Source organism: Synchiropus splendidus, chromosome 7 (genome assembly GCF_027744825.2).
Source record: "Synchiropus splendidus isolate RoL2022-P1 chromosome 7, RoL_Sspl_1.0, whole genome shotgun sequence".
NCBI classification, from domain to species: Eukaryota; Metazoa; Chordata; class Actinopteri; order Syngnathiformes; family Callionymidae; genus Synchiropus; species Synchiropus splendidus.
The window spans coordinates 15556030-15569161 of record NC_071340.1 but is presented as its reverse complement, the minus strand read 5'-3'; the positions used below and the strand labels follow the sequence as shown (position 1 = coordinate 15569161).

Below are 13132 nucleotides of genomic sequence, written 5' to 3'. Positions count from 1 at the left end.
TTCTTTGCTGATTGACAGAAAAAGACAGACTCAATTGCTCGTGAGATTTTGTGTCTAATTAGTTGAAAAGACGTGGTGAAATCTGCGAGACTCCCGCGAGGCAACATCCTCACTCTGACAACAAAGCACTCACCCGTAGAAATCTGAATCATTCGTGATGGTAGCTGCCCCATCTTTCCATCACCGTTTAACCCCTTTGACAGTCAAACGCACGGACCACGCTTTCACCAAATAGAGCTTGGCAAACGCACGGCTTGCAGGCTAAATGAGACCCGGTATATGAGTATGCGTGGCCTGCAAGAAGGTGCCACTACTTGCATTGCAACAGTTCAAACCTATGTAACATTCAATGTTATAAGAGACAAATAAGTAAATAAGATCAGTTCTAGAAATTCAGTTTGTACTATTTGGCATAGGACTTTTTTTTTGTCATCATCATTATGCTAGGCCAGGCTAGGCTAGGCAAGCTAGGCTAGGCAAGCTAGGCTAGGCTATGCTAGGCTAGGCTAGGATAGGATAGGATAGGATAGGATAGGTTAGGCTAGGCTAGGCTAGGCCAGGCTAGGCTAGGCTAGGCTAAGATAGGATAGGATAGGATAGGTTAGGCTAGACTACGATAGGATAGGCTACGAGAGGAGAGAAGAGGATAGGATAGGATAGGATAGGATAGGCTAGGCTAGGCTAGGCTAGGAGAGGAGAGGAGAGGAGAGGAGAGGAGAGGATAGAATAGGCTAGGCTAGGCTAGGCTAGGCTAGGAGAGGAGAGGAGAGGAGAGGAGAGGATAGAATAGGATAGGCTAGGCTAGGCTAGGCTAGGAGAGGAGAGGATAGGATAGGATAGGATAGCATAGGATAGGACAGGATAGGATAGGATAGGTTAGGCTAGGCTAGGCTAGGCTAGGCTAGGAGAGGATAGGATAGGATAGGATAGAATAGAATAGGATAGGACAGGATAGGATAGGATAGGATAGGCTAGGCTAGGAGAGGAGAGGAGAGGAGAGAAGAGGATAGGATAGGATAGGATAGGATAGGATAGGATAGGATAGGATAGGATAGGATAGGATAGAATAGGATAGGATAGAATAGGATAGGATAGGATAGGATAGGTTAGGTTAGGTTAGGCTAGGCTAGGCTCCTGTCCCAGGAGAGGATGGGATAGGATAGTATAGAATAGGATAGGATAGGATAGGATTGGATAGGATAGGATAGGCTAGGCTCTGATTCTCAGCATTCGCCTACTTCAACAAATCTGCAGTCAACCTTTTAAAACATGCGCTCACCATACTAAAACATACTATACTATACATACTAAAAACATCTTTGAAATATTACCCTTCAGTTTTAAGTCACATTCATTCGTTCACATTATTTCAATAATAAAAAAATAATAATAATGGAGGTATTATAAGTACGGGTGATACGGACGAGTATGCATACATTACATTTTTAAGAATCAATTATTTTTCATGTTTTGATATCTAAAAATAATATCCCACGTTTGGGCTTTCATGGCAGGAGCGAGACACATCATGACAAAAATACTGTCAACTTTACCTTTAGTTAAATTCTGCAGCAGTACCATCAACTTGAAGGCTTAGGTATTTGCTTCGGCGTGGAGTCCGTTGTACAACTAAATCAAAGTACTATCCACCAGACGATAAAACTGTCCTCAGGCTCAGAGCAAGCTCCGAAAATCACGTTGTCAATAATGCAGCCCAGCTGCGAGTGTTGCTGCGGAGAGAGTGTTCTCCACTGCAGGGGACAGTGTGAAGGCTCAGCGCTCACTCACAACATGTGGACTAAAGACTCTGGTCAGTGCACAACAATAAACCTTGTCAGTTGGTGTACAAGCTAATTCAACTGAACTTAAGCAGTTCAGCAACTGACGGTTCTGATCTCCTCTGGCAGAACACATTTATTGGCTTTAACAATAGAATGAAGGACGAGTTTGCATACTTTTGTGCAGTAATGATGGAGATCATTGTGTGATTCAGCGGCACCAGGACTTTGATGTGGTTCGGGGCCACTTGTTACTGTGACCGGTTGTTTCTGTGCTCGGCTGACTGCACTACAGATGAGTGAACTCGTAAATCACTCCCAGGAAGAAGAGAGGAGAAAAATAAACGCTTAGTTCAACATCATCTTTTAATTTAAGAGGACAAACCAAAATGATCCCTGACTAATTTGGCTCACTTAATATTTCCAAAATGGAATAAAAGTAAACAGCGAAGCATTGGTCATATGCCCCGAGAGAAGTGTTGGTCTGGATATTTATGTAACAGTTTGCACTCAAATTAAATAGGAAAACATATTTTTCCAAGTTGAAATTGGATAACTTCTGTCCCGCTCTGCCTTTTGGCAAATTCCCTTCACAACAGTTATATCTCCTGTTGCCGGCTTCAGGTTTTTTCTGTCTGTTATGATTAATTCCTCTCAGAATCCAATGAGCCAAGATGCCAAATTTGCACACTGAACTAATTCAGCCAAGACTTGATGGTGTTTCTCTGGAATGCATCATCGCGGAAGTTTGTCAAAACGTGAGTAGCCTGGCGCTGCTCAAGGTGTGTTCTTGAATACTGTATGTCCCCATTTGAGACAAGAATCATGAACCTCCAGTGTATTTTCAGTCAAACTTTTGCCCCAGAATGCAAATTCTTTCCACTCACTCCATTAAAAACAATACATTTCAGGTGGGTGGATTCATGAGGCATGATCTAGGCACTTATTCACAGATTCCATTAGTATTCTCTTATTTAAATCTAAGACAGTAAATAAAACACATGGCCCAAATGTGTCTTAAATTGACAACTCCATCTGCTCTTAATGGAGCCAAAAGCCTTCATGGAAGCAGATTGAAACGTTGGATGTCCACCAAGAACCTAATGCAGCTTAAAAACAGAAGAACAGATTAATTTTCAGCTAACTAGCAGGAGTGATAGACAGTAAAAAAAAAAAAACAGGAGCAATATGAAGTCATTAATTCTGGGAATGTAAAATAAACAGCTACTTACAGTTTGTCCTCAATGAATTATGTGTTAGATAGTGGAATACATTTGCTTTTAGTTACTGAAAAGTCTTGCAAGAGATGGGGAAACTACTTCATGTTTGAAGGTGCTACTGTCTGAATGATGGGACTTGGCTTGACGGGAGAAAACAGCATAAATTCACATTACCTTCTCTAATGGTGTAACACTTCGCTACAGTTAACATAAATGAAAGGAGAAAGTGCAGCTGCCACAACCACCAATACTGAACCCGTATTGAAGTCGTATCAACATCAGCTCAATAGCCATCTTACAGCATCGACCAGCATGAGTAACTTTATTTACTACCATTCGTTCAGGTCACATTGAGCCTGAACCTCCATCTTTGAGCAAGGGGCAGGGGACACTGTGGACAGAGGGCCTGTCAGCGAGACATTTTGGGGGGGGGCTAGAGCTCAAGCCAGGAAAAATGGCATCCATTTAAAAACAATGAAAAATAATCCACTTTGATGTGAGAAAAATATGGTGCGCGTGTCCCAACTTTAGAGCCGCTTTCCATTGCGCTCAGTGCCATGGAGGTCAGAGCATGTCCCCGGGAAACTTGATGATTTGCGTCCGGCATATGTCTTTTCATTTAGTGCATTTTACTGAGACGCATGTGTTTTTAAGCAACAAATAAAAAAATAATCCTGACAAAACATATTAATACTTTGACTGAAGAGGATTGCACAAACACATATTTACCAGTAAGATATTCGGAGGACAAGAGGCTGTGGGAGGAGCAGGTCAAGAAATGATTCTCACAAGAACTCAAATAAATGTCCCGTCCAAAATCAAGTCCAAATGCACAACATTTTAAACATAAATTCCTGCTGAATTTAAGAATGAAGAAAACAAGGGCTCCAGGAAGGGACACCTTTATCATGCAGAGAAACAAGGCAGGTGCTCTACCACCACTAGGGTTCTATCTGTGCATGTTCCAGCTCAAAACAATATATGGTGCAATTCTCTGAAGCGAGAAGAGGTAGAGATGACGTTGTTTTCATTTGGAGGGAATAAAAATGATAAGATCACAGTTTGGTATAGCAGAGGGAGGAGCAAGTCTAGGGAGGCTAGATGGTTCCAACATGTTGGATGAAGAATGTTGGTGATAGAGGAAGACAACCACTGATGTTCACCAATCATGCGAAAATACGGAACTAAAGAAGACAAGCATGACATGGGAGGATGCATACAGTACAGTAGGTTTGGGTGGTGGAGGCTGACCCGCTCTGGCAACCTCTGTTGAGAAGAGGAGGAACCAGTCACATTCACTCACAAAGCACAAAGCACAAAGAGAACATCTACAACTCAACAAGGAGGTCCACTCCAACTCCTGAGTTGCAATGAGCAAGATTCCAACTGCGCAACTGCAGCTACAAACCACTAAGAGAAACGCTAAAGAACCCATCAGATTGCTGGGTTAGAGTTGGCCATACATGAGTGGAATTTCCTGCACTTTTTTTATGTGTCTTTTAAATAAATCAAAGTCTTTACAGTCAGAACTTCTCCCTTCACTATCTTGTATCATTTTCTTTCCCAAATATGTCAAGGAAAAAACAGTCAAAAGAAACGATACAAGCTGATTTTACGCGACGGGGATTATGCAAACAAGTCTGAGGGTTCTGGTAACTCCGAGTCTTAAGACAAAGACAAACAAACACCAAGTGGAAAAAAATAAGACATTTTCCATCGCTGGCCTTTGTAGATTGCTTGTGGCTGAAATAAATGAGAATAAAGTCGAAGCACATCCCCTGAAATGTTCTGTCAGAGCAGGATGAAGGGGAAGTACTTTTGGAATGAATGCAGTGGAACAGGCCCAGTTTTCAGGCCAAGCCGTTTCTCCACCCCGCACTTGACATTGTTGTGTTTTACACCCAGATCAACATTGACTAGTGATCGCATGATGGTAATAACCAGCAGATTCAATTGCAAGTTATAGCTCCCTATGGTGAGAGTGGGGCTGTTTAATTAGTAAAACAAGCCAGAGATCAAACAGGAAATCAATAGTCGCCGGCAAAAACATGCCGTTGTTTCTCCAGAGGATGGCTTCACCCCCAGCAGCCTCCATAAGTCTCAGGATAACCCGGCGCTCCTCGGTGAAACAGCGCGCCTCGCTCTGATAAAATGTTGACCCCTAAGACAAACTGAAGCTCGGTATTGATCTTCACTGTGATGAAGTAGCATTGTGCTGATTCCATTTTTCAGAATGGGATGCTAAAAAAAAACAAAAAAAAAAACTTACCAAGCTCATTGGCAGGAAACTAAAAAACCAGAGACTGTAAGGAACCCTGGTATTTTCCAAGTTGATCTTGATGGAATGGGAATGTAAATGTCGTGACTCGCTCTTATTTTGGTTTTGGTAACTTCCGTTTTGTTGCCCTTCTTCCTTCCTGGTTCATGGCACACGGCTGGAATTAAGGACCTCGCCAGGGTCAAGGTGTCTGAACCTGGACTCCAGCAACATGTACCAGATCGACTTCAATTGTATATAGGTAAATTGGTGGTTCTCACTTGACTTCTCTTTTGTTCGCTCTCTTTAAAACCTCGGTGCTCTGAGTTTCGTATTTTGCCTCCCTTTGTCTATTTGCTCTGTGTTGCTTCCTGGTTTTCTCTTAGTTGATGCTTTTCCCTGCTTGTGCGTTTGTTTTGACGACCACTGTTGTTAGTTTGTGTTCTACCGTTCATTGTGTTTGTTCTCTCTATTTACAGACTCCGCTTGCATTTGTTCTGCCAGTTCGGTGACACTTCTTGTTGGACTTTACGCACTGTGGACTCATCCCGGATCTATGACATTTTGGATTGTGGGCTTTAGTTTATTTCTCCCAGTTCTGTGACACTTTTTGTTGAATTTTTGTAGTGTTGTATAAAACTATTATATTCGATCTGCTGTCTGAAAGGAGGTGTCACGACACTGTACCTCCTTCATGATCTTGAGAAGTTCAAATCCGCCATCATGGGCACCATCCTTCGTTCATGCATCTAAGCCATTCTAAACCATTCAAACACATTTGAATGGTCCTTCTTCAGGCAACCTGGCTTCAGTAGAAGGCTTTCCCAGTGGGATCCTGCCAGTAGCCAATGCTGACGACAAATGGGAAAATCTACTCACATTTTTAGGTGACACTTTGAGGCCAAAATAACTGTATCATACCTCCCATGATCAATCGCAATGTCAATCATCTGTTTTCTACTGAGATCACGATCCTAAACCCAGCCCCCTAAACAGATCACCATCCTGTCCCAGGGGACCTAGAAACACCTACAGAGAAATTACTGTATCAATGAATCAATCACTTAGGAGTGTGGGTGGAAGCCCGAGTGCCTGGAGGAAACCCACGCAAGATCAGGAGCAACTCACACTCACTCCACTGCCTATAGCTGGAGTCGAACCTATGACCTTCCGGTGTGAGATTGCAGAACCCACATTCTCAGAACCAAAGGTGAGCCGCGAGTGGGCGAGGTATTACTGGATGGACACAATGAAAAATAAAATCTCCTTCAATGTATCACTTTCAAAGACACAGTTTTGTCTCGCATGCCGCTCAGTCGTACAGGGTCAGTCAAGATCAAGAGCGGGTACCTGAGGATATGGAAGCCAGGCGGAAAGCGTCTGGGTGCCTGCTGGGTGCCACTGGCTCGTAAGGAGACACGTCGTCATCTCCACCTGAAAGAGAACGCATTAAAATTAGATTTGCCCCAGTCTTGTACAATCATCCAGAAGAAAAGAGGGATAAAAAAAAAATCCAAAAATCCCTTTATTTAATCTGATACAAGGCCTTTGGAAATCTCACACTGGGAAATCCCTGGGCATTCCTTAGTCAGAGCGCAAATACAACTCCATCTGCTCCAGTGTTTGCCCTGTGCTGTCCTCTCGGCTAAACTCCCACCGAAGGAAGAAACCCACGCGACGCTCTTGTATAATATGAATCCCATCTAGGCTCAGTTGTGGCTCTTTCCTACGCAGAAAAGCTGCTGAGTCAGTTACGAATGACTGAGCTTCTTAGTGGATCGCTGAGGGAGACACCAGTCGAAGCAAACAGCAGCGCCGCGCTTGTATCTTTGAGGCAGTTTTTCGAGCGAGACCCAGTATTGTGGTCCATCTGTGGCAGTTAGCTGTTTGCTTTACTCCCTCTCCACTCTCACTACTCCAATGAGCACATTGCCTTTCCTCCTTCCGCATCTTTTCCCATCCTATCGTGAAGGAAAAATAATGACTTTTTTTTATGAACAGAAAGTTTTTCAGTGGGGAAATTACATGCCAGTAACACAGGCAACAAAACGAAAAAGCGGTGGTTAAATCCCGGCTCTCTTGCTTGAGTGAGCGAAGGGTGGGAGTGGGATTGACCAATCCGTGCAAGAGTCAGATGCGAAGGGAGGCAAAGCTGTTAATTTCCAGTTGTGGTTACATTGCTTCTCTCACCTGTGGTCGCAATTTTTGCGTAGTTACTGAGAGGAATGCAGATGCAAGAGGCTGGAACAGGTGAACTCTGCCAGGCTTGGAGCTCCCTTGGCAACAACATGGAGAGCTCAGTCCTCCTGGAGAGACTCAAAGCAGAACCACTGTTCCTCATATTATAAAAAGAAGCCAGTTGCAGGCACCTGCTCAAGCTCATTTAAAGATTCCTGGACGGATCGCAGAGTAAATAGCCATCTTATTCGGCCATCTTGAAGCCACTGTGCTTCCTGCCTCAGTGACCCCTCCACTCCTCACTCCGTGGTTGGATCAATCCAGTGATCAACCTTTCTGTCTTTCAGTCACAACATCACTTTATGCTATTATTTCAATCTACGACGACGATACTATACAAGGAATTCAATTGCACTGTTGAGGTGAAACTGGGAACAGTGATGGAGAGCAGTTGGCCACACAGATCGTAAATTGGTTGCAGCTGAAGTAGATACAGTTTGGGCTTCGTGCCACTGTAATGATGGATGGATGAGCATAGATACACCAGCTCAGGCGGCAAGGTGGGGTGGCAGGTACAACTGCAATCTGATTCTAAAGCGGTCTTAATTTCCCCTGCGGCTCCCTGGGTGATGTTTGCATGTTCTCATGTTTTTATTGGGGTTTCTAGAGGGCACCCTTTGCCTCTACACACACGTGTTGCCACAGCAAGTTGAAAGATGGCCCTTCATTAAAACCATTCAAGAGTAGGTGAAATTTGGGGACTTGGTCTGCAATATCCTGGAGAAAAGGCATCTTTCTGAACTGCCAGGGATCATCAAATATTTTGACCATCACATGTTGTTCATTTTCAGATGGCACGCTTCAATCGTTGACCTTTGTTGGAGTCTGATGTTACTTTTTCATGCTGCCCTTTATGTCCTCCTGTAAAAAAGACCCGGCCAAAGATAAGAAAACTGGAAAGTGAGTGTCCAGTATTAACTAACATTTTTACCACAGAGTTGGTGAATCAATGGAGGGGAAAAAGCTCCATCTATAAACTCAAAACCTGATATGCAATAGCTCACATTCCACACGTATTAAGTCGTGAGTCTAGTCGCAATTTTTGGTGTCAATTTGAATACAAATTGACTCAATTTCTTCATTGGTCTCTTTTAACCCTTTAACTCGTATTAGTAACTCATCTTTTATTTCACAACAATTTGCTTCATAATTGGCTGAGCAACAACACTGTAAGAGGAAAAGACGACAACAAAACTTGGGTGGTAAAAAAGCATACAGTCATATTGTTGACATGCCATCAGTACACAGGTGTTTGGCCATCTGCGTCTCAGCATACACGTTTTGAATGACCTATGTTACTAGGTTGAACGAGTCATGTTGAGTATTGAAACAGTGACGAAGCAGCCATCATTGCTGAAGGTTCCCACTCAGGAACCTGTTTTCAAACCCTATCGCGAATGAACGAACACTGCATTTCACACTGAACTGCAGTATGGTGAATTCTATCATATCTATGTCGTGAAATGGTTCTGGTCCTTACATCGCTTGTTCACTGGACATTAATCCTAATCTTCCTGTGTCGCATTCATGCTCGAATAATAAGCAATAAAACTGTACTGAAGTACTATAAGAGGGTGTCAGTCCTTCCCATCTGTACCTCAGCTAAGGGCTGTTTTTTGTTCATCCTTCATACATTTGATATTGTGACTTTCAGTTGAATAAAGACATTGATTGACTACCTGTTTTTAAATGATACATGTGCAAAACAACACAAAAAAAGAAAACTCAGGTTGAAGTTGCCAAACTGCTGCTTGGACGTGAAGACGGTCTAAGAACATTACATAATAAAAGTGTGTGAATCTTGATGCAACAGTGGTCCACAGTCGACGTCTGAATACAAAGCAAACCACATATCAGCTACTGTACAGTATGTTATGTCTCCCAAATGTTTTACGATATTCAGAAACTTGCAAGTTTAATCCAGAAAGCTGCCGAAGGAAGTGTGTTGACAATGACAACAGCTCCAATGGTGGCGCTGTAGAACAAACATCTCCATAGCGTTGATTCCAGACCTCTGAGATTTTGTTGTGTTTTTCAGCATTCTGTGCCTCTGAGACTATTCTAAACAACATGCGTGACAGCATCTCTTATGTTGAGTTGCGTTGATCAAATGTTTGCGGTAATGGTTTGAGGAAAGCATTGTTGGCTGCTGTTGTGTTGAGGAGAGCACGTTCAACAGATACAAAACGTGATTTATTTACAATTAATTACCAGCCTTACGAAAAGCAAAACTGGATTCTTCAACTTCAAATATGGTAAAATGACATGGATACGCCGACTGACATGAGGCATTTGAAATATTTTTAATATTTACAACAGCAAAGCTTAACACCAGGCCTCTTATTATTCAGATTTTCTGCCAACTGATGTGTGCAATGTCCAGTTTGTCACCAGTGTTAGCGGTAGTGAGCAGCTTGGTGGTCTGGTCACATTCACTGACAGTCACAGCATGGTTTTGAGTGAGACTCATGCTCCTAAATGTCTGCCCTACTGGCCTTCCAACTGAAATAAAAATCACTTTCAAACTCATTTCTAACTTGTCTGAAATTCTCCACCTCACACTGCAGCCTCCTGGCTTCCTCACTGTAAACAATATGTTGCTGTGGTACTTGTGAATCAATAGACAGCTCTCATTTTCTACTTTTTTAATAGCACTGATGTAGGAGGGATTATACTGAGAAGCCATTGTGAAGCTGGACTGGGATTGGGCCTGCTACAGTCGCTGCTGTAACCAGCAAAATGAATGCGACGCCTCTGCTTTCAGATGGCAACTTTCCTGGATGCGATAAGCCTTTGAGGAGATACAGACATTTGAAATGCACATGCCAAAGTCTGTTGATCTGATCAGGTTTAACCACGAGAGGAGCGTTTCCCACCTAGTGACGTCAGCTGTGACACATTTGACTATTTTGTTTTAGTTAGCAGTTATTCAATATTGATCTTATTTGTGGATCATTCAGCTTAAGCTGCGCTGCTTCCTCCTGTTTCCCTAAAACGTTTTGCCGGAGCCATTTAAAAAGAAAAGGCAACTTAAAAAAAAAGAAGAATCGAATTAGCACTCAGCTGAGTCTCCCCCAATGTGCCGCTCCTCTGTGGGTTTAATCCCACATTTAAAATTCATAGCCATTCGGTGTGATTGAGACAAACCCTCCAGTGTGTAATAGCTTCGCATCCCAACAGAGATGGGTTTGTGAGGACGGATGCTAGAAATGTGAAAACATAAGAACCTGTTGGTGGAAGCATGCGCCGGCCCCTCCCCCGGCTCGACGTGATCGATAGTGGCTCGAGTTTATCGGCGGATCCTGTTAAGTCGGACGATGTAAGCGATTGAATGATCATCTGTTTTTATTGAAACTACTTTCATTTATTCAGCTTGTTTACAAAGTTGATCCTGACCTGCTCAGACATGCGAGCGCACTGGCCTGCTCTGAAAGGGAATGACTGATCCTTAAAATGAATTGGAATTTTCTATTAATTGTCTGGAGGGAGTGCGAAGGAAATACTCGTATCTCCTGCCGTCGCAGTCAGGACTGACAATCAAAGCGCGGCGCCAGGCTCAGCTGGTTGTTTTCGGAGCTCATATCGCAATTGATGTTCAGGACGGTTGACATCATGTGTGCTGAGAAGGGAGGAAAATAGAGGATGCGGCTGCTTCGCTTAAATTACTGGAAGGAGAGAACTTGCTGAAAACATAGCCCAAAAGCAAGGAGAAGAAATGGAATGGAAGGACACATTTGGAAGGATTGCAGGCTGCACAATAACATTTCAAGTGAAATTTAATGTTTAAGGAAACCAAACGTTTACAGTTTGGGGTTAAACTGTATCAAAGATTGCTAAACACATCAGATGAGTAAATTTAATCTGAAGCTAAAGGCATTTTAAAATGGCTGAGAACCCGATGATGCCCTCATACACTGGTTCAAACATCGATTTGCATATCTTCTTTGCTTTAAAATCCTCCAGTCTCAAACCTGTTTACACCCTCCTGTCCGTCATTCACAGAAATATACACAGGCTGTCAGCAGCAAAGAGCCTTAAGAGGAGACAAGCCTCCGAATCTCCAGAGGTCTAATTACAACAATTACCTCCCGCATCCCGCACCTCGTAGAAGCCTTCTTCCCAAGTCAAGACCACCACTTACTCTGCTAACCACTACCTCAACCCTCCTCCTTTGCCGTTTTTTTTTTTTTTTTTTTTTTTCAGCAGCAGCGATTGGGTATTTCAAGACGTTCCTGAGGACGAGACAAAAAAAGAAGTGCAATTCCTCTTCCATTACGCCGAGAACACTTTGTGCCAAACTGAGCAACACAGAGGTTCTATCTTTCGCCAAAAGCAAAACATCATGTTATAAGGTTGCATACTATTTTGCTCATGCGGCGTCTCGCAATTGTAATGTAGCGACGCCTCGCTGCACAATCACCCACGGAACCCAAAGTGTGAAGCCATATTCAATTTCCTTCAATTTCACGAGCGGAGTGCACATGATGTGCAGCGGCGACGCAGTAAACCACAACAGTCGCACTTATTTACATGTGTATCAGGAGGCCGCGGACGGCGGCAATAGACACGGCTATCAGCCGGAAGGCTGTTTAAAATCACTGCTCTTTGACAGTCACCTTCGACCCAATTATGCATTCATCAACTCATAGAAAATTCTGCGCAGCTCATTTCTGATAAGATGCTTTCAGCTTCGGGGCAACAACTTATCGCTGTAATTAAGCCTCCGCTTGACTTCATTTGCTCCGACAGCGCCGAGCATGACCGTCGCAGCTCAGACAGACGTCCGCGCCTCGCTGCTTAGTTACAGCGCCGGAGTCATGTTGCTACCAGGCACAATGGAATCACTGTCGCCGCCTTTGGCCACGAGGGCTTTTTCTGAAGCCGCGAGGCACCGTCGCTCACCCTGTTCACATGCATTAGCAATGAGGCTAAACTCCCGAGGTGAAGGAAACTGTCCTATGGATTTTAAGTGACATTCTTAGCAGCCTGTTTATGGCTGCAAGCAAAGTCAATTTTAATAACTTTCATTCACAGGTGCGCCGCTCGCTTCCCTGGCGCTCTTTAATATTGATTTTATATTGTCCCCTCGCACTGCCGCTGCAGGCGCACGCAGGAGGATCAGCAAGTGCGGTTTGCCTCCTATTTTAAATGGTAGAATTACATAAGATGAGCACTTGTGTTTTCTAATGACACACAGAGGCAGCGAGCAGCCTGGAGCGCCGCCGGAGGTCCTCCGCCACACGTTCTAAAATGGCAGCGAAAGGTGATCAAACATTCGCTGCCACAGCTGCCCCTGCGTGCCTTTTAATGGGCTGTCGACAGCACGGCAACCTGCAGACGTCTTCTTTAAAACCTTCTTTTAAAAACACTGGTTATTATCGACGTGTTGGATAAGCGCACACTTGTTTTGTGCTGTCGGCTTCCTGTCTTACAGCAAGGAAATAAACGGAATTCAAACCCAGAATATATCGACATTGTGATTTCCTAACCATTTCAGCCATGTAATACCCGTAGCAAGAACCAGTTTTAAATTTCAATCTCACCACTTGAAATGGAAATATAATGGAGAGCTGCATAGCTTCACATCCAATTACCTAAACCTGCATTTTAATACCTTTGGAATGTGCAGGCATAAAATA

At 43.5% G+C, this 13132-nt stretch overlaps 1 protein-coding gene across 1 annotated transcript in view; it reads right to left on the bottom strand.

Annotated features, from left to right (window-relative positions):
- The window catches only part of LOC128762545 (GDNF family receptor alpha-2-like), a 96839-nt gene that overhangs the window by 64243 nt on the left and 19464 nt on the right, over positions 1-13132 (bottom strand). Inside the window, exon 3 of the mRNA XM_053870857.1 lies at positions 6606-6689. Within this exon, the coding sequence (XP_053726832.1) occupies positions 6606-6689 (84 nt within the window). The remainder of the gene's footprint in view (positions 1-6605; positions 6690-13132) is intronic.